General features: G+C 47.2%; 1 protein-coding gene across 3 annotated transcripts in view; it reads right to left on the reverse strand.

Annotated features, from left to right (window-relative positions):
* The window catches only part of SEPTIN5 (septin 5), a 181,811-nt gene that overhangs the window by 133,230 nt on the left and 21,932 nt on the right, over nt 1–26,649 (reverse strand). For 2 of the 3 annotated variants that reach the window (XM_063964758.1, XM_063964759.1), the window contains exon 3: nt 7,075–7,149. The exons of the other annotated variant lie outside the window; for it this stretch is intronic. In XM_063964758.1, the coding sequence (XP_063820828.1) occupies nt 7,075–7,149 (75 nt within the window). The remainder of the gene's footprint in view (nt 1–7,074; nt 7,150–26,649) is intronic. 3 annotated transcript variants of the gene reach the window in all.

Here is a 26,649-nt window from a genome sequence, read left to right on the forward strand (position 1 = left end):
GGCTGTAGAAGATTTCTGCGCAAGTGCGCAATGATATTTATTTAGGCTTGGAAGGAAAAAGCCTATGAAATGCTTGAACAAACCGTGGAGCATGTACATCAGTGGCGTTAATCCAACTCCTCTCTTCAGGACCATACCTGGACCAGTCAATCAGATACTATAGACGACCATACCGATGTCGGGAATCCAAGATCTTCTCAACCTCGTACTCTACGCCCCGATGAGTTTGAACTTTTGGAGCCGCTGGAAGAGATTTCTGGAAACGGTTAAGAATCAAAGATCTGAGGAGAGAAATATGAGTTCGGGATTTTTAAAAAAGGAGGTAACTTCAGCTTGTATGAAACTGGATTGATGACACGTTCAACAGGAAATGGACCAATGAACCGTGGAGCAAAGTTCATAGAAGGATCTCTGAGACGGAAGTTACGGGTGGATAACCAGACTTTATCAGCTGGCTTTAAACTTGGAATTGCTCGCCTTTTACGATCTGCAAATACTTTGTACTTGTTAGATGCTTTCTTGAGAGAAAGGTGAATCTTTTTCCAAATCTGAGAGAACTGCTGAAGAACTGAAGAAGCAGCGGGTACATCAACAACAGGAAGATCTTGAATATCTGGAACTCTGGGATGTTGACCATAAACTGCCAAGAAAGGAGTAGTATCGGTGGCTGAATGATAACGGAAGTTGTGAGGAAATTCAGCCCAGGGCAACAAATCCACCCAGTCGTCTTGCGAAGAAGATATGTAGAGTCTTAGAAAGGTCTCAAGCTCCTGGTTTACTCTCTCTGTCTGCCCATTAGTTTGCGGATGGTATGCTGTGGAAAACTTGAGTTTGACTTGCAAGACGGAACATAAGGCCCTCCAGAATCTTGCCACAAATTGAACTCCACGTTCGGAAATAATCTCGGTTGGAAGTCTATGTAATCTAGATCTAGATCTCACGTAAAAATAATTCTGCAAGTTTTGGAGCAGAGAACAAGCCAAGGGCCCTCATTCCGAGTTGTTCGCTCGCTAGCTGCTTTTAGCAGCATTGCAAATGCTAGGCCGCCGCCCTCTGGGAGTATATCTTAGTTTAGCAGAATAGCGAACGAAAGATTAGCAGAACCGCTACTAAATAATTCCCTGCAGTTCCTGAGTAGCTCCAGACCTACTCCTAGACTGCGATCACCTCAGTCCATTTAGTTCCTGGTTTGACGTCACAAACACGCCCTTCGTTCGGCCAGCCACTCCCCCGTTTCTCCAGCCACTCCTGCGTTTTTACCTGGCACGCCTGCATTTTTTAGCACACTCCCTAAAAACGTCCAGTTTCCGCCCAGAAACACCCACTTCCTGTCAATCACACTACGATCACTCGAGCGATGAAAAAACGTAGCTCGAGCTTGTGTAAATCTACAACGTTTTGTGTGAAAGTACTTAGCGCATGCACGCTGCGTACCATGCGCATGCGCATTTTTGCCGTTTTTTCACTTGATCGCTGCACTGCGAAAATCGGCATCGAGCGAACAACTCGGAATGACCACCAATGAGAGGAACGAAATGGGCCATCTCAGAGAACCTACCCAGATTGTATCGTACCCTTTGGAGGGAGGTAGATCTTAAATAAAATCCATCGACAGATGAGACCAGGGATGACTTGGTATGGAATTTGGCAACAGTTGACCAGCAGGAGCTTGACGGGGAACTTTATGCTGGGCGCATTTGAGACATGAAGCTGCAAATTCTTGGATATCGGCTTTCATATGCGGCCACCAGTAGGTTTGCGACAAGAACTTATAAGTTTTGAGAATCCCAGGATGACCAGTGAACTTGGAAGTGTTAGCCCAAGACAGGAGATTTGGACGAAGCTGAGAAGAAACGAACATCTTGCCAGGAGGCGGAGCTGGAGACACATTAGTGGAAGCAAAAACCACAGGATTGAGAACTGGACGTGAGACTTGTTTTGAAGATTCTTCATTTGCACTCATGGAGTGTGATAAAGCATCCGCTTTAACATTCTGAGAGCCTGGACGAAACTGCAACTTACAATTAAAATGAGAAAAGAATAAGGCCCACCTTGCTTGTCGAGGATTCAGACACTGTGCTGCCTTCAGGTAAAGGAGGTTTTTGTGGTCGGTATAGATGGTGATGGGAAACTTGGCACCCTCCAATAGATACCTCCATTCTTCGAGGGACAGTTTAATTGCCAACAGCTCCTGGTCTCCGATGGAGTAATTCATCTCGGCTGGTGAGAATCTACGGGAGAAGAACCCACAAGGGTGAGTCTTACCATCCGCGCCAGCTTGGGACAAGACTGCGCCAACGCCAACCGTCGAGGCGTCCACCTCTAAAACGATAGCCTTGTTGACATCTGGCTGCTGTAACACAGGAGCTGAAACAAAAGCAGCACCTCAATCTACTAAAGCAGAAAAGGTATGTAATCCACTCTCTGTTTCCAATGTTACAGGGAGGATGAGATCTCGAGAAGGAGCTTTGGCTGAAATTCCTAACTTGACTCCTCCTTGGCAAGTTAGGATCTGACGTTTCCCGAACGAGAAGGACAGGAACCAATCATATGACTAGCAGCAGCACAATATAGACACAATCTCTCCCGTAACCTTCTTGACCGCTCCTCAGGAGTTAAGCAGGACCTATTCACTTGCATAGGCTCATCAGAAGTAGCGGGTAGGGACTGTACTTTAGGCATAGCCCGATGCTTGTGTGGGTCACTTCGAGAACGTTCACTGGTTCTTTAGCGTAAACGCAGGTCCAATTTCACAAATAGGGAGATTAAAGCTTCCAGTTGCTCTGGGAGATCTTGGGGTGCCAACTCATTTTTTATACGATCAGACAATCCATGCCAAAACGCAGCAACCAACGCTTGATTATTCCATTTAACCTCTGATGCCAATGTCTGGAACTGGATGACATACTGTCCCACGGTGTGTGTTCCCTGGTGAATCTGGAGGATGTCTGATGAAGCAGATATTGTTCACCCAGGTTCATCAAAGATGCGTCGGAATGCAGAAACAGTCTGCATAGTTGTTTAGGAGAGAATCTGCTCGCTCCCATAACGGGGAGACCCAATTCAAGGCAGGTCCAGTCAGGAGGGACACAATATATGCGACCTTTGTCCTAGGTGTCGGGAAGGTGTGCGGCAGTAATTCAAATTGGACTTCACACTGATTCAGGAATCCAAGACACATTTTGGGATTGCCATCTAATTTACTAGGTGTAGGAAGATGGAGACGAGACCCTAGAGAAATAGCAAATGGAGGACCTAAAGCTGTCGAACTGGAAACTGGAGCTGGAGTAACAGAACTTGGAAGAGACTGTTGTAAGGTGTCCAGTCGGGAAGACAACCCTTGCAGGAACTGTATAATCTGCTGTTGTGCAGCCTCTTGACCATCAAGTCATGACACTAAACTCTGACCGCCATTCGGGTCCATGGGCCTTAAACAAACTGTCAGGTCTGTAACTGTGTCTGTTCCCGGAGGGGGCACTAATGCATCAGTGGTGGTGCGGTGGAGGAAACGAGGAGGCTGTAGAAGATTCTTGAGCAAGTGCGCAATGATATTTATTTAGCACACAAAGGTATGAACAGTCACTGAAGCACAATAACAATACTGAGGTATAACAACAGTCACAGGTGATGAACTGTAAACCAGTGAGATTAACAACAATGATGACCGGCCTGGAAGCCGATGGCAAACATCGATGGTCGACTTGGAAGTCGATGGTAACAGGATCAAATATGCAGATGATGGTAATGCAACCGATGACAGTGAACACAGGCAACAGTAACTCCGGTGATTGGTCTGGAAACCAACAGCAATAGACTCACACAGTCTGTATATATGCACAAGTCCACAAAGCCAAAGCAGGAGACAGTTTGTAAATTGCAAGCTGGTTATTTTAAGTGCCAGATGGAATAGCACAGTGCTGAACGCAGATGAACAACACACAGGTGAGAATGATAAGTAGCACCTGGAGAGAGTCTCTTACTGCATGCAGAGGTGGAAGCTGACTGTGGAAGGAGCTGTAGCAGAGCAGGATGGCTGGAGCCTGTAGTTTCACGGAGACACCGGAGCAAGGAAATCACTGGAGACAGGAGACTGGAGCCAGGAGACGCTGTACACTGGATGAGACGCGTTGTTCAAGGCGATGAAACTGAGCCAATGTTCTGGATTTATACCCCCTGGTCAGCAGGCATTGAATGGTTGAATCATGTGTGTAGACACAGTGCAGGTCTGGGTGTTTGCAGGTCAGCTGACCGCAAGTGTCATGGCGGCGCCCATGCTGCACAGATGGTGGGTACACACTAGATGTACTTCAGGGGTACACAATGACAATGGGCACAGTGCCCGCGGTCAGAGCATTCATGCAGCCGCAGACTGGGGCCGTGACCTCCGGAGGCCTGCACACCAGCTGGTAAGTGAGATGCCACTGAACGCCGATTCCTGACAGCTTTAGCCTATTGGTGCCTGTATCAAGATCCATCTCTACACCCCCTGATGTTTCCCTGTGGAAACCAATGTACCCCGCTGCAGAAATAAATATTTTTGGAATGGTTACTTGTCCATTGCAGAGATGGATGCAAGTTGGGATTAATTTACACCAAAAAAGCTGCATGTAACAATAGAGTATGTAGGCTCATATGCTGAGACACATGCATGTCATCACCACTAACATATGCACCCAGTATACACCAGTAATGCGCCACATACACTTTCGTCCATATTTTTAACCATTTGTTTTACTTGAAAAATACAAATTTGCTATTAGACATCAATGAAAGGTCAAAACCCTCTCTAATGCAGCAGAAATGACTCTCTTGTCTCCTGTACAAAAACAATTGCTGAAATATGCGCACATGCCCAAGCAATGAGAAAAACATCTATCAGTGTCATCGGGTCATTTGTAAATAGTCTAACATAAATGGTTCAATAGCGCTGGCAATTGTCATTATCATTCAGTGCTTGCCCCCTGAATACTTGCAAATAATATGCATTTCCCATGCGTATATGAATCTGTGTTCCTATATACATTACATGTCATCGCAACTGCACAAAAACGTCCTTACTGTATTTGGAACGCATTAGAGCACCCCTTCCCTCTCCATCCTGGCACACGTATTTACGCATGTGTCCTCTTTCTGGGCATGGACAGAGAGATTTTGCACAAGACATGATATGTAAACTGGCAGAGTTCTCAGTCTGCGTCAGCTCTATTGTGGAAACCCAATGAAGAGATGAATGCAGAAAATAGGTTTCAAAATCCAGAAGGAATAGTATGGAAGATCACAGGTATGTCAGTCCAAATAAGTGCAGGATGTCTAGAACAAAATTGTTACCCGTCATGTGTTGCTGCCCAGCTGGCGATGGCAAACTTTCTGTTTATTTACTTACTGGATCAACAGCAATAAAGCCCACTGATATAAAAAACAGCCTAGACTAATAGAGATATGCCATGATATAGAATGGCCTCATTACATAAACCACTACTAAATGAGAAGCTGTTGTGTCAGTTAATATAATAATCGCCTTAGTGCAATTTTTCTGTTATCTGATCCTTCACTTTCTGCTGGGAGGCTGCCACTGCTAGCTGCACTTACATACATTCACACAGCCACAGCTATGCCAGTCCCAGCAATTGAGGTCAGTCATGTCTGTTATTCTAATTCAATATTTTACAGAGCCACAACCATCCCAGGAACTATGAGTTACTCATGGGCAGCTATAGACAGGACTATAGTGCATTGTGATTTAGGTCTAGCAGCACTACTGGATCGGAAAAAGGCCTCTCTGTAATAAGAACTGACTTGTAATGACAAATAGACTAACAATACAGTGGGTCGCATTCTCTGTCCGTCTGATCGTTGTAATCAGCACCATAACCCATAGTGATCAGCAGATCATTAATCTGATTTCCTCTGATGCAGCCTTAATAAATACAATACTGACCAATGCATTATAGAGCCTTCTAGAAATACAAATGTGCGTATATAATGTAACATTTATGACTTTGTCACGCACATCATATTACCATAATCATTTATAACTCCCAGAATGTCTACGGGCACCATCATTTTGGGGTGAGCTCCCGAACTCCACAGTGAGCAAATAATCTCCCTGATCCACGAATATTCCCAGGGTAGTGGGCATTTAGGGGCTCAATTCACAATTTGAGGTGAACTGCATCATAGTTGGCCCGTTCTCCTCTACACAATGCAGCACACTGCGACTTTGTACAATGGATGCCGGGCCACGGTGCTATGCCCCCACAACTCCCACCTGGACCACCCCATCCAGCATCCAAGTGTCCCAGTTAAATAGTCGGCAATAAGGCATTGAGAGCCACAGTGCACCCAGTATTATTACCCACAGCATCTGAGGGAGTGCACAGTAATTCAGTTAAAGCATACCTTTCTAAACGGGTGCAACACTGTACTGCCGAGCCACATAGTAAGTCCTGGGTGATCCACTACCGAGACTCCCACTCTGATCTTTTCAGCATGCTTTGTGGCTGTCAAATGCTCAGTGAAACCCCAGAATGTATGGGACAGCATTGCCAGGCTCCTCTCACACCTCCCAACATATATCCAACATAATCAGGGAACAATACGCCCTGCCGTGACACATACACATAACACCACCCAATTCAGACAAGCAAAGCCCACATTTGGACAATCCTGTCTCAAGTATGGTACAAGGCATCTGGAATATGAGTATCCTAGAATATCAAGACATTTGGAAACAGTATCAGAAAAGAAAGGTGCACAATACTGTGCTTATCTATGAAAGGGTGAGAGATAGCTTGCAGTCTGATACCGATAGAGAAGCAATGAAAGACAGCAGGAAGTGGGCACCAATGTGTTTCTCAGCAAGGATTGTGGTAGATAGGTGTGCAGATCATGCGGAAAGGAGGCAGAAATTGTGGAGGTCTATACTGAAGCCATTCACAGTGCAGCTTTACAATCTAGGGTAAAAGAGGAGAGATGTGCAGGCAAGGAGAGGGTGCTAGGTACTACAAGGAAGAGGTCCTGCTGAGTCTTTATAGAGACTCATAGGGAAGGAGCAGAAGGAGTCTGTCTTCTTACCGTGGCAAGGGTCTGAGGGCGGCCCTCATGGGAGCCCAATGTCAACCCACTTCTGAAGCCATCATACCCTGCTGTCTGCAAAAGATTAAACAACATGACTTTAAGGAATGGAATAAAAAAGGGTAAGGGGGAAGCATGGCACCCACCTTCAAACTCAGGCAATAAGAGATAGTAATGCTTAGTAGTACCAGATAACTATTCAAAATGCAGAACTGGACCCTGAGACCTCAAAAGTGTGACTTAACTATTACCATTCAAGATATTGTAGATGGTTATCTGATGCCTAAATGTGTTACAGACAAAGGGGTAGCCCCGTGCCTAAGTGATAGCACAGTAAATCTGGAACTTATAATTGTATGCATATGCAAAAAATGTGGCTTAGCTGTTATTCCTTTTCATGTATATGTAATGTGGAACACAGCCTGTTTTACATACCAGAAGTTCATACTTTGTAAATATGTTCCACAAACAAAATGTAAAATGCCCCAATGTTATAGGGGGTTATTCCGAGTTGATCGCTCACTAGCAGTTTTTAGCAGCCGTGCAAATGCTATGCCGCCGCCTACTGGGAGTGTATTTTAGCTTAGCAGAAGTGCGAACGGTTGTATAACAGTACGCCTGCAAAAAAAATTTGTGTAGTTTCAGAGTAGCTCAAAACCTACTCAGCGCTTGCGATCACTTCAGACTATTCAGTTCCGGATTTGACGTCACACACCCACCCAGCGTTCGCCAAGCCACGTCTGCATTTTCCCTGGCACGCCTACGTTTTTCCGAACACTCCATGAAAACGGTCAGTTGCCACCCAGAAATGCCCACTTCAAGTCAATCACTCTGCGGCAACCAGTGCGACTGAAATGCATCGCTAGACCCTGTGCAAAACTGCATCGTTCGTTGTGCCCGTACGTCGCGCGTGCGCATTGCGCCGTATACGTATGCGCAGAACTGCCATTTTTGCAAACAAATGCAACTAGCGATCAACTCGGAATGACCCCCTTAATACAACAAAACTTATTTTGTGCACATTTATTGATAACGCTTACTCTAGTTTTTATTTTAGCAGTAATCTGAATGTCCCAACGATTATAAAGCACTTTGCTCTTTTGAAAATCAGAATCTGCCTCCAAACCTCACATTCGGGCACACCTTAAAACAAGGATGATGTCATCTTCAGAAAGTTAGTGGTGTAGGAGTAACACTGGCATCTCACCAGAGGGTAATCACAGCTTACAGGCAGTAATGTACTGGTGGCAGGGACAGGAACATAATATTAAGGATCGCGTAGCACCATTAAATCAAATGGATGGAGTGGCACCAGCAAATCACTCTAAAAGTAAACAGGGTCAGAGCTACCATGGTGGAAACACAGTAGAAAAAAATAAGAATTTACTTACCGATAATTCTATTTCTCGGAGTCCGTAGTGGATGCTGGGGTTCCTGAAAGGACCATGGGGGAATAGCGGCTCCGCAGGAGACAGGGCACAAAAAGTAAAGCTTTAGGATCAGGTGGTGTGCACTGGCTCCTCCCCCTATGACCCTCCTCCAAGCCTCAGTTAGGTACTGTGCCCGGACGAGCGTACACAATAAGGAAGGATTTATGAATCCCGGGTAAGACTCATACCAGCCACACCAATCACACTGTACAACCTGTGATCTGAACCCAGTTAACAGTATGATAACAGCGGAGCCTCTGAAAAGATGGCTCACAACAATAATAACCCGATTTTTGTAACTATGTACAAGTAATGCAGATAATCCGCACTTGGGATGGGCGCCCAGCATCCACTACGGACTCCGAGAAATAGAATTATCGGTAAGTAAATTCTTATTTTCTCTATCGTCCTAGTGGATGCTGGGGTTCCTGAAAGGACCATGGGGAATATACCAAAGCTCCCAAACGGGCGGGAGAGTGCGGATGACTCTGCAGCACCGAATGAGAGAACTCCAGGTCCTCCTTAGCCAGGGTATCAAATTTGTAGGATTTTACAAACGTGTTTGCCCCTGACTAAATAGCCGCTCGGCAAAGTTGTAAAGCCGAGACCCCTCGGGCAGCCGCCCAAGATGAGCCCACCTTCCTTGTGGAATGGGCATTTACATATTTTGGCTGTGGCAGGCCTGCCACAGAATGTGCAAGCTGAATTGTATTACACATCCAACTAGCAAAAGTCTGCTTAAAAGCAAGAGCACCCAGTTTGTTGGGTGCATACAGGATAACAGCAAGTCAGTTTTCCTGACTCCAGCCGTCCTGGAACCTATATTTTCAGGGCCCTGACCACATCTAGCAACTTGGAGTCCTCCAAGTCCCTAGTAGGCGCAAGACACCACAATAAGCTGGTTCAGGTGAAACACTGACACCACCTTAGGGAGAGAACTGGGGACGAGTCCGCAGCTCTGCCCTGTCCGAATGGACAAACCGATATGGGCTTTTTTGAGAAAAAAACCACCAATTTGACACTCGCCTGGTCCAGGCCAGGTCCAAGAGCATGTTCACTTTTCATGTGAGATGCTTCAAATCCACAGATTTGACTGGTTTTAAACCAATGTGTTTTGAGGAATCCCAGAACTACGTTGAGATCCCACAGTGCCACTGGAGGCACAAAAGGGGGTTGTATATGCAATACTCCCTTACAAACTTCTGGACTTCAGGAACTGAAGCCAATTCTTTTTGGAAGAAAAATCGACAGGGCCGAAATTTGAACCTTAATGGACCCCAATTTGAGGCCCATAGACACTCCTGTTTGCAGGAAATGCAGGAATCGACCGAGTTGAAATTTCTTCGTGGGGCCTTCCTGGCCTCACACCACGCAACATATTTTCGCCACATGTGGTGATAATGTTGTGCGGTCACCTCCTTTCTGGCTTTGACCAGGGTAGGAATGACCTCTTCCTGAATGCCTTTTCCCTTAGGATCCGGCGTTCCACCGCCATGCCGTCAAACGCAGCTGCGGTAAGTCTTGGAACAGACATGGTACTTGCTGAAACAAGTCCCTTCTTAGCGGCAGAGGCCATAAGTCCTCTGTGAGCATCTCTTGAAGTTCCGGGTACCAAGTCCTTCTTGGCCAATCCGGAGCCATGAGTATAGTTCTTACTCCTCTACGTCTTATAATTCTCAGTACCTTAGGTATGAAAAGCAGAGGATGGAACACATACACCGACTGGTACACCCACGGTGTTACCAGAACGTCCACAGCTATTGCCTGAGGGTCTCTTAACCTGGCGCAATACCTGTCCCGTTGTTTGTTCAGACGGGACGCCATCATGTCCACCTTTGGTAATTCCCAACGGTTTACAATCATGTGGAAAACTTCCCCATGAAGTTCCCACTCTGCCGGGTGGAGGTCGTGCCTACTGAGGAAGTCTGCTTCCCAGTTTCCATTCCCGGAATGAAACACTGCTGACAGTGCTATCACATGATTTTCCGCCCAGCGAAAAGTCCTTGCAGTTTTTGCCACTGCCCTCCTGCTTCTTGTGCCGCCCTGTCTATTTACGTGGGCGACTGCCGTGATGTTTTATCCCACTGGATCAATACCGGCTGACCTTGAAGCAGAGGTCTTGCTAAGCTTAGAGCATTATAAATTTACCCTTAGCTATATTTATGTGGAGAAAAGTCTCCAGACTTGATCACACTCCCTGGAAATTTTTTCCTTGTGTGACTGCTCCCCAGCCTCTCGGGCTGGCCTCCGTGGTCACCAAAATCCAAAACTGAATGTCGAATCTGCGGCCCTCTAGAAGATGAGCACTCTGTAACCACCACAGGAGAGACACCCTTGTCCTTGGATATAGGGTTATCCGCTGATGCATCTGAAGATGCGATCCGGACCATTTGTCCAGCAGATCCCACTGAAAAGTTCTTGCATGAAATCTGCCGACTGGAATTGCTTCGAAGGAAGTCACCATTTTTTTACCATGGCCCTTGTGCAATGATGCACTGATTTTAGGAGGTTCCTGACTAGCTCGGATAACTCCCTGGCTTTCTCTTCCGGGAGAAACACCTTTTTCTGGACTGTGTCCAGAATCATCCCTAAGCACAGGAGACTTGTTGTCGGGATCAGCTGCGATTTTGGAATATTTAGAATCCACCCCTGCTGTTGTAACAGTATCCGAGATAGTGCTACTCCGACCTCCAACTGTTCCCTGGACTTTGCCCTTCTCAGGAGATCGTCCAAGTAAGGGATAATTAAGACGCCTTTTCTTCGAAGAAGAACCATCCTTTCGGCCATTACCTTGGTAAAGACCCGGGGTGCCGTGGACAATCCAAACGGCAGCGTCTGAAACTGATAGTGACAGTTCTGTACCACGAACCTGAGGTACCCTTAGTGATAAGGGCAAATTTGGGACATGGAGGTAAGCATCCCTGATGTCTCGGGACACCATATAGTCCCCTTCTTCCCGGTTCGTTATCACTGCTCTGAGTGACTCCATCTTGATTTGAACCTTTGTAAGTGTTCAAATTTTTTTAGATTTAGAATAGGTCTCACCTAGCCTTCTGGCTTCAGTACCACAATATAGTGTGGAATAATACCCCTTTTCTTGTGTAGGAGGGGTAATTTAATTATCACCTGCTGGGAATACAGCTCGTGAATTTTTTCCCATACTGCCTCCTTGTCGGAGGGAGACCTTGGTAAAGCAGACTTCAGGAGCCTGCGCAGGGGAAACGTCTCGACATTCCAATCTGTACCCCTGGGATACTACTTGTAGGATCCAGGGGTCCTGTACGGTCTCAGCGTCATGCTGAGAGCTTGTCAGAAGCGGTGGGACGCTTCTGTTCCTGGGAATGGGCTGCCTGCTGCAGTCTTCTTCCCTTTCCTCTATCCCTGGGCAGATATGACTCTTATAGGGACGAAAGGACTGAAGCTGAAAAGACGGTGTCTTTTTCTGCAGAGATGTGACTTAGGGTAAAAAACGGTGGATTTTCCAGCAGTTGCCGTGGCCACCAGGTCCGATGGACCGACCCCAAATAACTCCTCTTCCTTTATACGGCAATACACCTTTGTGCCGTTTGGAATCTGCATCACCTGACCACTGTCGTGTCCATAAACATCTTCTGGCAGATATGGACATCGCACTTACTCTTGATGCCAGAGTGCAAATATCCCTCTGTGCATCTCGCATATATAGAAATGCATCCTTTAAATGCTCTATAGTCAATAAAATACTGTCCCTGTCAAGGGTATCAATATTTTTAGTCAGGGAATCCGACCAAGCCACCCCAGCTCTGCACATCCAGGCTGAGGCGATCGCTGGTCGCAGTATAACACCAGTATGTGTGTATATACTTTTTATGATATTTTCCAGCCTCCTGTCAGCTGGCTCCTTGAGGACGGCCCTATCTATAGACGGTACCGCCACTTGTTCTGATAAGCGTGTGAGCGCCTTATCCACCCTAAGGGGTGTTTCCCAACGCGCCCTAACTTCTGGCGGGAAAGGGTATACCGCCCATATTTTCTATCGGGGGGAACCCACGCATCATCACACACTTCATTTAATTTATCTGATTCAGGAAAAACTACGGTAGTTTTTTCACATCCCACATAATACCCTCTTTTGTGGTACTTGTAGTATCAGAAATATGTAACACCTCCTTCATTGCCCTTAACGTGTGGCCCTAATAAGGAATACGTTTGTTTATTCACCGTCGACACTGGATTTAGTGTCCCTGTCTGTGTCTGTGTCGACCGACTAAAGTAAACGGGCGTTTTAAAAACCCCTGACGGTGTTTTTGAGACGTCTGGACCGGTACTAATTGTTTGTCGGCCGTCTCATGTCGTCAACCGACCTTGCCGCGTGTTGACATTATCACGTAATTCCCTAAATAAGCCATCCATTCCGGTGTCGACTCCCTAGAGAGTGACATCACCATTACAGGCAATTGCTCCGCCTCCTCACCAACATCGTCCTCATACATGTCGACACACACGTACCGACACACAGCACACACACAGGGAATGCTCTGATAGAGGACAGGACCCACTAGCCCTTTGGAGAGACAGAGGGAGAGTTTGCCAGCACACACCAAAACGCTATAATTATATAGGGACAACCTTATATAAGTGTTTTCCCTTATAGCATCTTTTTTTATATATTTCTAACGCCAAATTAGTGCCCCCCCTCTCTGTTTTAACCCTGTTTCTGTAGTGCAGTGCAGGGGAGAGCCTGGGAGCCTTCCCTCCAGCCTTTCTGTGAGGGAAAATGGCGCTGTGTGCTGAGGAGATAGGCCCCGCCCCTTTTTCGGCGGCCTCGTCTCCCGCTCTTAACGGATTCTGGCAGGGGTTAAATATCTCCATATAGCCTCCGGAGGCTATATGTGAGGTATTTTTAGCCAAATTAGGTTTTCATTTGCCTCCCAGGGCGCCCCCCTCCCAGCGCCCTGCACCCTCAGTGACTGCCGTGTGAAGTGTGCTGAGAGGAAAATGGCGCACAGCTGCAGTGCTGTGCGCTACCTTTAGAAGACTGAGGAGTCTTCTGCCGCCGATTCTGGACCTCTTCTCGTTTCAGCATCTGCAAGGGGGCCGGCGGCGAGGCTCCGGTGACCATCCAGGCTGTACCTGTGATCGTCCCTCTGGAGCTAATGTCCAGTAGCCAAGAAGCCAATCCATCCTGCACGCAGGTGAGTTCACTTCTTCTCCCCTAAGTCCCTCGTTGCAGTGATCCTGTTGCCAGCAGGACTCACTGTAAAATAAAAAACCTAAGCTAAACTTTTCTAAGCAGCTCTTTAGGAGAGCCACCTAGATTGCACCCTTCTCGGCCGGGCACAAAAATCTAACTGAGGCTTGGAGGAGGGTCATAGGGGGAGGAGCCAGTGCACACCACCTGATCCTAAAGCTTTACTTTTTGTGCCCTGTCTCCTGCGGAGCCGCTATTCCCCCATGGTCCTTTCAGGAACCCCAGCATCCACTAGGACGATAGAGAAATGAGTAATGGCTCAAGTACTGGATAGCAGCTGTGACCATTTGCAGGAGATACCCACAAATATGAAGGATCCCTGGGATTTAACATGGAGGGACCACAGCAGATATCTGCCATAGCCACCCTGTTTCTATGGGGGCTGGTATGCAGCAAGATTTACCAAGAGTCCACTAACACCATCTGAAGATGGTGCCAGCCCAGTGTTTCCCAAACTTCCTTGAATCACGGCGCCCTAGACTATCACCATTTTTTTTTATGGCAGCCCTAGGATAAAAGTTTTTTTATTGATAAATTTAGGGAAAAAAATATTAAATTAAGTAAAATGTGCCTACCTGTCATACTTAGGTGCAGTTATGTGGTGGTATACAGGGAAGCAATCACGCTGCAGGCTGTCGGGATACCGGCGTCGGAATCCCGACACCCGGTGAAATGCCGGCAGTCGGAATCTTGAGCGCCGCCCAGATCCCCCGCTTAGGTGGTGGTCCACGCCACCACCTCAGGGGGAAGAAATTAGTGTGGCGACCTTAGGGGACACGCTGCGCTCGCCACTGGTATTCCGCCTGTCGGGATTCCGGTGTCAGTCTGCTGACCACCATGATGTCGACAGCCGGGATATCATACTGATTCCGGTATACAGAGTTGTGCTTCTGAATGTCCACGTTTTATGATTGGCAGCCACTAGCACTGGTTTTGCCTAAAACGATTTGATGTGGTCCTGGTCCACCAACCCAAGGAGCCCTTGTAAGAGCCTCATGGCACCCCGGGGGGCCTAGGCACACAGTTTGGGAACTACTGTGCTAGCCTATAGTAAACTCTGGGCTACTACTACATCTCTGTTGTCCCCCAATGACGCATGTGCTGGCTGACACTCTTCAATTATCATTACTAAATGATACTTCATAGAAATATTAATTTCATGTTGCAAATTTAAAGGTAAAAAATGTATCACACCCACATTAATAGTGTGAATTGTGATAAATAGGGCCCAGATAAAGAGAGACAGACAAATGAGGAAGAGAAAGAGCGGAGGGAAAGTAGGCAGGGGTAACAGGAGGCAGTTGAAAAAATGGGGATTAGAAAAAGAGAGGAGAGACAGAGGGAAAAATAGAAGGCAGTGAAAGGGGCGGTGAAGGAGTAGGTAAATGTAAGTATTTAATATTATTGTTTATTAGCATCCCGCAAACATTGTACAACATTGATAGAAGAGAAGCTTTAGAGTACAGCCAATGTCTTACATTGTAACACTGGTGCATTATGGGGTAAGGGCAGGGGGTGGCAGGCACTGCATGTGACAAGAGCAGCTGCAGTCACTGACACACAAACACAACACAAAGCAGCCTCACAGCTCAGCCAGATGCATGAAGTGTCCTGACTCTAATGTATGGCCAGCTCTGCCAAAGAAGGAAGTCATTCACAAAGTCATCTCTGGAAGATGAATAAAAGAAACCTGCTACACCTCAATGGCACATTAAGATTATCACCAGCTGCTAGAGGAAACATAGATTAGAGGCCAACAAACACCAAATATGTCATACTCAACATCATCCATAATGGTTACCCAACATAAAAAGAGCAATATATAAAATGGTAATATCTAAGATTTGGATACTGTAATTACAGATTAAGAGAGGAGCACTGGGCAATGCAAAATGTCAAGAGAGGAGCACTGGGCAATGCAAAAATAAGATTTTAAACCTACCGGTAAATCTTTTTCTCCTAGTCCATAGAGGATGCTGGGGACTCCGTAAGGACCATGGGGAATAGACGGGCTCCGCAGGAGAAATGGGCACTAAAAAGAACTTTAGATATGGGTGTGCACTGGCTCCTCCCACTATGCCCCTCCTCCAGACCTCAGTTAGAGAAACTGTGCCCAGAGGAGACGGACAGTACGAGGAAAGGATTTTTGTTAATCCAAGGGCAAGATTCATATCAGCCCACACCATCCACACCGTATAACATGGAATATACGAACCAGTTAACAGTATGAAACAAAACAGCATCAGCCCGAGACTGATCAAAACTGTAACATAACCCTTATGTAAGCCAAAACTATATACAAGTCTTGCAGAATTTAGTCCGCATTGGGACGGGCGCCAGCATCCTCTACGGACTAGGAGAAAAAGATTTACCGGTAAGTTTAAAATCTTATTTTCTCTTATGTCCTAGAGGATGCTGGGGACTTCGTAAGGACCATGGGGATTATACCAAAGCTCCAAAACGGGCGGGAGAGTGCGGATGACTCTGCAGCCCCGACTGAGCAAACACAAGGTCCTCATCAGCCAGGGTATCAAACTTGTAGAACTTTGCAAAGGTGTTTGAACCCGACCAAGTCGCCGCTCGGCAAAGCTGTAATGCCGAGACACCTCGGGCAGCCGCCCAAGAAGAGCCCACCTTCCTAGTGGAATGGGCCTTTACTGAATTTGGTAACGGCAATCCAGCTGTAGAATTAGCCTGCTGAATCGTGTTACAGATCCAGCGAGCAATAGTCTGCTTAGAAGTAGGAGCGCCAACCTTGTTGGCTGCATACAGGACAAACAGTGCCTCTGTTTTCCTAGCCCGAGCCGTTCTTGCTACATACATTTTCAATGCCCTGACCACATCAAGGGACTCGGAATCCTCCAAGTCCCGCGTAGCCACAGGCACCACAATAGGTTGGTTCATATGAAAAGAGGAAACCACCTTAGGCAAAAATTGAGGACGAGTCCGCAACTCCGCTCTATCCACATGGAAAATAAGATAGGGGCTTTTATGAGATAAAGCCGCCAACTCAGACACTCGCCTTGCCGATGCCAAGGCCAACAACATGACCACTTTCCAAGTGAGATACTTTAATTCCACCGTTTGAAGAGGCTCAAACCAGTGAGACTTAAGGAACCGCAATACCACGTTAAGGTCCCATGGTGCCACAGGAGGCACAAAAGGAGGCTGGATATGCAGCACTCCCTTCACAAAAGTCTGGACTTCTGGGAGAGAGGCCAATTCCTTCTGAAAGAAAATGGATAGGGCTGAAATCTGAACCATAATGGAGCCTAATTTTAGGCCCAAATTCACTCCAGTCTGTAGGAAGTGAAGGAAACGGCCCAGATGGAATTCTTCCGGAGGAGCATTCCTGGACTCACACCAAGACACATACTTCCTCCATATACGGTGATAATGTTTTGCTGTCACGTCCTTCCTAGCCTTTCTCAGAGTAGGAATGACCTCATCCGGAATGCCCTTTTCCGCTAGGATCCGGTGTTCAACCGCCATGCCGTCAAACGCAGCCGCGGTATGTCTTGGAACAGACAGGACCCCTGATGTAACAGGTCCTCTCTGAGAGGAAGAGGCAACGGATCTTCTGTGAGCATTTCCTGCAGATCCGGATACCAGGCCCTTCGAGGCCAATCTGGAACAATGAGAATTGTCTGTACTCCTCTTCGTCTTATGATTCTCAATATCTTGGAGATGAGAGGAAGAGGAGGGAACACATAGACCGACTGGAACACCCACGGTGTCACCAGGGCGTCCACTGCTACCGCCTGAGGGTCCCTTGACCTGGCTCAATACCTCTGAAGTTTCTTGTTGAGGCGTGACGCCATTATGTCTATTTGAGGCAGTCCCCACTGACTTGCAATCTCTGCAAAGACTTCCTGATGAAGTCCCCACTCTCCTGGTTGTAGATCGTGTCTGCTGAGGAAGTCCGCTTCCCAGTTGTCCACTCCCGGAATGAAGACTGCCGTCAGAGCGCTTACATGATTTTCCGCCCAGCGAAGAATCCTCGCGGCTTCTGCCATTGCCACTCTGCTCCTTGTTCCGCCTTGACGGTTTACATGAGCCACTGTGGTAACGTTGTCTGACTGAATCAGAACCGGTAGGTCGCGAAGCAAATTCTCCGCTTGACGAAGGCAGTTGTATATGGCCCTTAATTCTAGTACGTTGATGTGTAGACAAGCCTCCTGGCTTGACCATAGACCTTGGAAGTTTCTTCCCTGTGTGACTGCTCCCCATCCTCGGAGGCTCGCGTCCGTGGTTACCAGAACCCAGTCCTGAATGCCGAACCTGCGACCCTCTAGAAGGTGAGCACTCTGCAGCCACCACAGGAGAGATACCCTGGCCCTGGGGGACAGGCTGATCATCTGATCAATCTGTAGATGCGACCCGGACCACTTGTCCAGAAGGTCCCACTGAAAAGTCCTTGCATGGAACCTGCCGAATGGAATGGCCTCGTAAGAAGCCACCATCTTTCCCAGGACTCGAGTCTGTATCCAGAATCATGCCTAAGAAAGGCAAACGGGTCGTTGGAACCAACTGTGACTTCGGGAGATTGAGAATCCAGCCGTGCTGCTGCAACACCCTCAGGGATAGTGCCACGCTGTTCAGCAACTGCTCTCTTGATCTCGCTTTTATTAGGAGATCGTCCAAGTACGGGATAATTGTGACTCCCTGCTTGCGCAGGAGCACCATCATTTCCGCCATTATCTTGGTGAAAATCCTCGGGGCCGTGGAAAGCCCAAACGGCAACGTCTGAAATTGGTAATGACAATCCTGTACAGCAAATCTTAGGAACGCCTGATGAGACGGATATATGGGGACATGAAGGTATGCTTCCTTTATGTCCAGGGACACCATATAATCCCCCCCCTTCCAGGCTGGCGATGACCGCGCTGAGTGATTCCATCTTGAACTTGAACCTTTTTAAGTATAGGTTTAAGGATTTTAAATTCAGAATGGGTCTGACCGAACCGTCCGGTTTCGGGACCACAAACAGGGTTGAGCAATACCCCATCCCCTGCTGAAGCAGGGGAACCTTGATCACCACTTGTTGAAGACACAATTTTTGAATTGCTGCTAAAACTACCTTCCTCTCTGAGGAAGAAGCCGGTAGGGCCGATTTGAAAAACCGGCGAGGAGGCACCTCTTCGAATTCCAGCTTGTAACCCTGGGAAACAATGTCTATTGCCCAGGGATCCACCTGTGATTGAACCCAGACGTGGCTGAAAAGTCAAAGACGTGCCCCCACTGGAGCGGACTCCCGCAGCGGAGCCCCAGCGTCATGCGGTGGATTTTGTAGAAGCCGGGGAGGACTTCTGCTCCTGGGAACTAGCTGTAATTGGCAGCTTTTTCCCCTTGCCCTTACCTCTGGCAAGAAAGGAAGATCCCCGTACTCTCTTGGATTTATGCGACCGAAAGGACTGCATCTGATAATGTGGCGTTTTCTTAGGCTGTGAGGAAACATAAGGTAAAAAAGTTGATTTACTTGTAGTAGCTGTGGAAACCAGGTCCGTGAGACCTTCCCCAAATAAGTCCTCAATCTTGTAAGGCAAAACCTCCATATGCCACTTCGAGACGGCATCACCCGTCCATTGTCGGGTCCATAGGGCTCGCCTAGCAGAAATCGCCATCGCGTTGGCTCTGGAACCCAGTAGGCCAAAGTCTCTCTGAGCATCTCTCATTTATAGGACAGCATCCTTAATATGACCCAAGGTCAATAAAATGGTTTCCTTATCCAGCGTATCAATATCAGCAGATAAGGTATCTGTCCACGCTGCTATAGCGCTACAAACCCAAACCGACGCTATCGCCGGTCTAAGTAATGTACCAGTATGTGTGTAAATAGACTTCAAGGTAGTCTCCTGTCTGCGATCAGCAGGATCCTTGAGGGCTGCGGTATCTTGAGACGGCAGCGCTACCTTTTTGGATAAGCGTGTCAACGCTTTGTCCACCCATGGGGAGGATTCCCACCGTATCCTGCCCTTAGTCGGGAAAGGATACGCCATAAGAATCCTCTTGGGAATCTGCAGTTTCTTGTATGGAGTTTCCCAAGCCCTTTCAAACAACTCATTTAGCTCATGAGAAGGGGGAAAAGTAACCTCAGGCTTCTTTTCTTTAAACATGTGTACCCTCGTGTCAGGTACTGAGGGGTCATCTGCTATATGCAACACATCCTTTATTGCAATAATCATATAATGAATACTTTTAGCCAATTTAGGCTGCAACTTCGCATCATCATAGTCGACACTGGAGTCAGAATCCGTGTCGGTATCAGTGTCAACTACTTGGGATAGTGGGCGCTTCTGAGACCCAGAAATTCCCTGCTTCATAGTGAAAGGCAGGGCTTGACTCCCTGTACATTCCCTGGACTCCGCTTTGTCCAACCTCTTGTGTAATAAATTCACATTTGCATTTAAAACATTCCACATATCCAACCAATCAGGTGTCGGCGTGGCCGACGGAGACACCACACCAATTTGCTCCACCTCCTTAGAAGAGCCCTCCGCTTCAGACATGCCGTCACACGCGTACCGACACCCCACACACTCAGGGTAATCTGTAATCTGGAGACAGTTCCCCAACAAGGCCCTTTGGAGAGACAGAGAGAGAGTATGCCAGCACACACCCAGCGCCAATGACCCTGGAAAAATCCCAGATATATAGTGCTTTTCTTTATATAATAACTGCGCCAAATTATGTGCCCCCTCCCTTCTTTAAAACCCTCTGTCACCGTGTTCAGCAGGGGAGAGTCCGGGGAGCCAGCTTCCCAGCGGTGTGCTGTGGAGAAAATGACGCTGGTTAGTGCTGAGGGATCAAGCTCCGCCCCCTCAGCGGCGGACTTCGGTCCCGCTTGATTTCTTTAAAACTGGCGGGGGATTTAAATATACAGTCCGCAGAGCCTATATATCTATACTGGACAGTCCTAGAGGTTTATTATTGCTGCCCAGGGCGCCCCCCCTGCGCCCTGCACCCATCAGTGCCTGCCGCTGTGTGTGTGGGAGCAATGGCGCTGCGCGTTACCGCTGCGCGTTACCTCTGAGAAGATCTGAAGTCTTCTGCCGCCTCTGAAGTCTTCTATCTTCTTATACTCACCCGGCTTCTATCTTCCGGCTCTGTGAGGAGGACGGCGGCGCGGCTCCGGGACGAACAGCGAGGGAAGACCTGCGTTCCGACTCCCTCTGGAGCTAATGGTGTCCAGTAGCCTAAGAAGCAGAGCCTAGCATTTAAGTAGGTCTGCTTCTCTCTCCTCAGTCCCACGATGCAGGGAGTCTGTTGCCAGCAGGGCTCCCTGAAAATAAAAAACCTAACAAAATTCTTTCTTTCAGAGAAACTCAGGAGAGCTCTCTGTAATGCACCCAGTCTCCTCTGGGCACAGTATCAAACTGAGGTCTGGAGGAGGGGCATAGAGGGAGGAGCCAGTGCACACCCATATCTAAAGTTCTTTTTAGTGCCCGTCTATTCCCCATGGTCCTTACGGAGTCCCCAGCATCCTCTAGGACGTAAGAGAAATGTCAAGAGAGGAGCACTGGGCAATGCAAAATATCAAGAGAGTGTCCCGCGGCCTCCTGAGTTATAAATTAAACAGAATATTAAGATTGTGCATCAAACTGAGAACAGCTGGATGGGTTATAGCTGCACCACTGTAAGGGCTGTAATAAGTGTGGTCTGGGTAACACTATTGTTCTGGTGTGTATTTCACCACTGAAATAATAATTCTATGTACGGTCTTTAAAGAAAACTGCATTTACATAAAGTGGTATTTTAATTAGTGATTGAATATGAGAATGGAAATGTGATGAGCATGTGAAAGTGTTTTTAATGTGTGTCATTCACATTTATCGTCAGGGTGTGGCTCTGAAACCAAGTGATCGCCCTCCATTTTCCTACCACATTGTACACACTATCTGCCAACGAATGTTTTCCTTTCTGTACATGCCGGCAGCTCACTGCACGCCACTGGAGACTCCTCTGACAGCAAAAACACAGTTTTTTATGGCAGCCATAGGATTGTGGAACCGCCCTATTAAGACAGTACTGCTTATGAGATGAATCCACAGCTACTTTTCATTTCAGAAAAACAATGCCTTCCCAAATTAATAACACCACATACAAGTGACGGGCTTCAAAGTATAATGTGCCTTAGCAATGTGGTCACAGTAATTAGTGGGTGTGACATGGTATTTTAGGAAGAGATTCAGCACATAAAACATGGTAGATAAACATGGTATATAAGTGGTGATCTCACTGTCTGACCATAGTAGAAGAGAAGCCTGGGAATTCGTGGTGTAATTTACATAAGGAAATATCAGGCCTGGGCCTGGAAATGTTTTTGGAGCATAAGCACTAGTCATTCTAGTGGGTGGTCTTCAGTATGGCGACTGACGGGATCCCGGCGCACAGTATACCGGCGCCGGGATCCCGACAGCCAGCATACCGACAATTGTTCTCCCTCGTGGGGGTCCACGACCCCCCTGGAGGGAGAACCGTGCCCGTAGCGTGGCGAGCGCAGCGTGCCCGCAAGGGGCTCATTTGCACTTACCACACTGTCGGTAAGCCGGCGGTCGGGCTCCCGGCGCCGGTATGCTGGTCGCCGGGAGCCCGTCCGCCGGCATACCATAGTGAACCCATTCTAGCCCACTTTTAGCCCCATGAATTTATTGCCAATGTTATCTACGGACCTAATAATAGTGAAAGAACGAAAATCCCAGGGTTTGTAGATTTAGAGGTCAGAGCTGTCTTGTATGAGTGTCATGGTTGTTATGGTGCCAGCCCACCGTCCCCGTCTCTGTCCAAAAAAAAACAACATCTCCCCCCCCCATAGCCAAACAACAAAGGGGGTACCCCCGGGTAAACAAGCCCTCCACAGCCACACTGCTGTGTAGCTACCCTCAGACAAACAACAACCCCCCCCTCCCACACACACACACACACATTAATGAGCAGCTAACTCCCCCTCCCGCGCGAACCAACCCCACAGTCACAAAACTAAGAGAGTGCCCCCAGACAGCTGCTCCTCCCCCCCAGTCACTGACTTACTGACTTCTCCCAGTCCTGGGAGATCTGCCAGTAGCCAATCTTAGTGGGTATCCTGCATTGCAGATTCTGGGGTAGATGTATTATGTGCTGACATTATATGCGCTGATACCGCTTCTCCCCATGTATGAAGGAGATGTGTGCTGCATGATAGGGGTCTATATAGGCGCAGATATCTACGATATAGCACGCCGATATGCAGGGCAATGCCTAAACACAATTTACATTTGTACAGCTGCAGGTGTTGTTGCCCATTCACCACAGCAGGGACAGGTCTGTGCCGCGGCTGCCGTCTCCAGGCTGCATAGGAGGTCTTGCGATAGTAGAAACATCTCGCGCACACGCCCTTGGAGCCGGGGATGGGGGGGGGGAAGCACAGCACATCAGCACTAGGGTGCACTAATCCAGCTGATGGGATGCGGTCAAGATGCCGCCAGCCGGAATCCCGGTGGTCGAAATACCTGACGCCGGAATCCCGACCGCCACAATCCCGACATATTCTCCCTCCGTGGGTGTCCACGACACCCATAGAGGGAGAATACAATAGTGTGCCGAGCGTAGCGAGGCACCGTGCCCGCAGCGTGGCGAGCGAAGCGAGCCCGCAAGGGGCTGCGTTCCGCTCGCCACCCCTGTCGGGATTGTGTGGTCGGGATTCCGGCGTCGGGATTTCGACCGCCGGGATTCCGGCCGGCGGCATTTAGTACTGATCCCCAGCTGATGACTAGTCTGGAAAACCCTAATATGCCCTAATTTTCACACCCTTGTAAAGCGCTGTAGGGATCACTGGAGGTCACTCGATAAAGAGGCATAGCAGGAAGCGCTATACCCACACAATACGTGTGGGTATAATACATCCCCCTCTCTATACCTGACCTCTCTACCTGAGCACAGACCATCTTAACATCACCCTCACATGCTGGCGAGCTCACAATATCACTGTGCCTTCCTCTGAGTCTCTCCCACCCAGGCCATTCCCAGCAAGAGTGATGACAACAATCCAAAACCAACCTCCTGCTGCTGCCTTCTCACAGGACAGTGACATCCTGCGAGGAGTGCGTATATATATTTTCCAATGATCCCTGTATTTTAATAGTCTAATTACAACAACAATCGTTTAATTTACACATCATAAATCCAAAACAGGCCCCAAATGATATAGCAAGAAAAAGAATAGGGGCAGACCTGTGTGTGTGTGCACCCTGGAATTAGCTGCCACCTGGTGAGGAGGTAGCCAGCCTCCTCAAACAACAAAGCAATTGTGAAAAATTACCAGGTGAGCGCTCAATACCAATGATGGACACAAAAATATAAAAATAAACTAATTTATTACATAAACTAATAACATATAACACTTTAAAATAGACAAGACCACAACACAGTAATCATATAAAACTGAGGTTCCGGAGACCTCTAGAACAGGCCTGGCCAACCTGTGGCTCTCCAGCTGTTGTAAGACTACAAGTCCCATCATGCTTTGCCACAGTTTTGCCATTAGGGAATGCTAAAACTGTGGCAGGGCATGCTGGGATGTGTAGTTTCAAAACATCTGGAGAGCCACAGGTTGGCCAGGCCTGCTCTAGAATAAGCAAATGGTATGAACTATTTGTAAGTACTTGGAAGGCAGTCACAATAAACTTGAATAAGAGATAATTCTCTAATAGCTTTTATCTGTATTTAATTACTCGCCCAAAAATAGAAGCACAAGAATTTTAGCACGGCCGTGCATATGGGTGTCCTCAAATTAATGTAAGTTCGATTCCAATTGGAAAAAGTTCATCAGTTTCCAAATCCACTAGATGTATGAGCGGTGCAAAAAATGGGAGTTGTATACAGGTTGAGTATCCCTTATCCAAAATGCTTGGGACCAGAGGTATTTTGGATATGGGATTTTTCCGTATTTTGGAATAATTGCATACCATAATGAGATATCATGGTGATGGGAACTAAATCTAAGCACAGAATGCATTTATGTTACATATACACCTTATACACACAGCCTGAAGATAATTTTAGCCAATATATTTTATAACTTTGTGCATTAAACAAAGTGTGTCTACATTCACACAATTCATTTATGTTTCATATACACCTCATATACAGAGCCTGAAGGTCATTTAATACAATATTTTTAATAACTTTGTGTATTAAACAAAGTTTGTGTACATTGAGCCATCAAAAAACAAAGGTTTCACTATCTCACTCTCACTCAAAAAAGTCCGTATTTCGGAATATTCCGTATTTCGGAATATTTGGATATGGGATACTCAACCTGTAATAACTGTTACTCACAGTCTAGGACGGCTTTTCCTCGCTGCACCACAGTAATTTGTTTGTAGCCGCTCTATATCACCCTGTGCACGGGTGAGACATCCGTCAGCGGCGGGACTCGTCAGCGGCGTAGTCCGTCTGCGGCGCAAGCGGGGAGCCGTTCTCCACTCCAACAAAGTGTGGGTGCACCAGTATACCGTTCTCTACCCCCAGCACAGATGGAATAATGCTCACCAGGGCAGGATGTAAGGTGTTCCCGGTATAATCCAGGAAAATGAACGGTGCAGTCTCGCTGGAGATGAACAATTATCGGCAAATGCTGTAATCAGCTGCTAGGAGGACACGCTCTAATTCTTGTGGGCAATTGGGTATTGGTGACTCCTTCTCTCTGTACCCTCCACGCGTTTCTCCGCACCCCAGGCGGCTTCTTCAAGAGGCAGAGTGGAAAAGCCGTCCTAGACTGTGAGTAACAGTTATTATACAACTCCCATTTTTTGCACCGCTCATACATCTAGTGGATTTGGAAACTGATGAACTTTTTCCAATTGGAATCGAACTTACATTAATTTGAGGACACCCATATGCACGGCCGTGCTAAAATTCTTGTGCTTCTATTTTTGGGCGAGTAATTAAATACAGATAAAAGCTATTAGAGAATTATCTCTTATTCAAGGTTATTGTGACTGCCTTCCAAGTACTTACAAATAGTTCATACCATTTGCTTATTCTAGAGGTCTCCGGAACCTCAGTTTTATATGATTACTGTGTTGTGGTCTTGTCTATTTTAAAGTGTTATATGTTATTAGTATATGTAATAAATTAGTTTATTTTTATATTTTTGTGTCCATCATTGGTATTGAGCGCTCACCTGGTAATTTTTCACAAATGATATAGCCATGAAAGAGCTGATGGTATGGTCAAAATGTATAAGTTGTTTCACATACTGTAATTCTATAAAGATAATGCTCATAATAAGATCTATACAGGTGATATGTGAAGCGCATGTTCACACTATGGGCCTAATTCAGATCTGATCATTGCTGTGCATTTTTGCAGAGGGTTGCGATCCGATAGTCGCCACCCATAGCGAGTGAAAACCCGCCCCATGAAAGTGCGCAAATGCATGTGTACGCCATGCAAAATTTCACCAGGCAGCGGACATCTGCAGCTCCGTTTGCAACTCAGTCGCCATCGAATGATTTTTCCAGTACGTGCAGTCTATGAAAAAGAATCAGGCTGATCGGGGACGGAGCTGATGTCACACACCCGCCCTGAAAACGCTTGGGTACGCCTGCGTTTTCCTGACCCACAAACGTCCGCTTCCTGTCAGTCACCTTGCGTACGCCTAGCGATCAAAATTTTCGCACCATTCTGTCTATGTTTGGCATTGTGCCTGTGCATTGCGGTGCATACATATGCGCAGTCATTCAATAATCGACGCTGTGCGATTTCTCACAACAGTGATCAGGTCTGAATTAGGCCCTACATTTGGTTGATAAGGCATAATTTTTTGTCTAAATTTAACCTCAGTTCTCTGCCAGCTTTCAGAATGGGGGAAGGGATGCAGCAACGTCAAACTTGTGGTCAAACCTTAGAAACTGCATGCAAAATGTGATGCTC

The sequence above is a fragment of the Pseudophryne corroboree genome, chromosome 1 (genome assembly GCF_028390025.1).
Source record: "Pseudophryne corroboree isolate aPseCor3 chromosome 1, aPseCor3.hap2, whole genome shotgun sequence".
Taxonomy (NCBI): Eukaryota; Metazoa; Chordata; class Amphibia; order Anura; family Myobatrachidae; genus Pseudophryne; species Pseudophryne corroboree.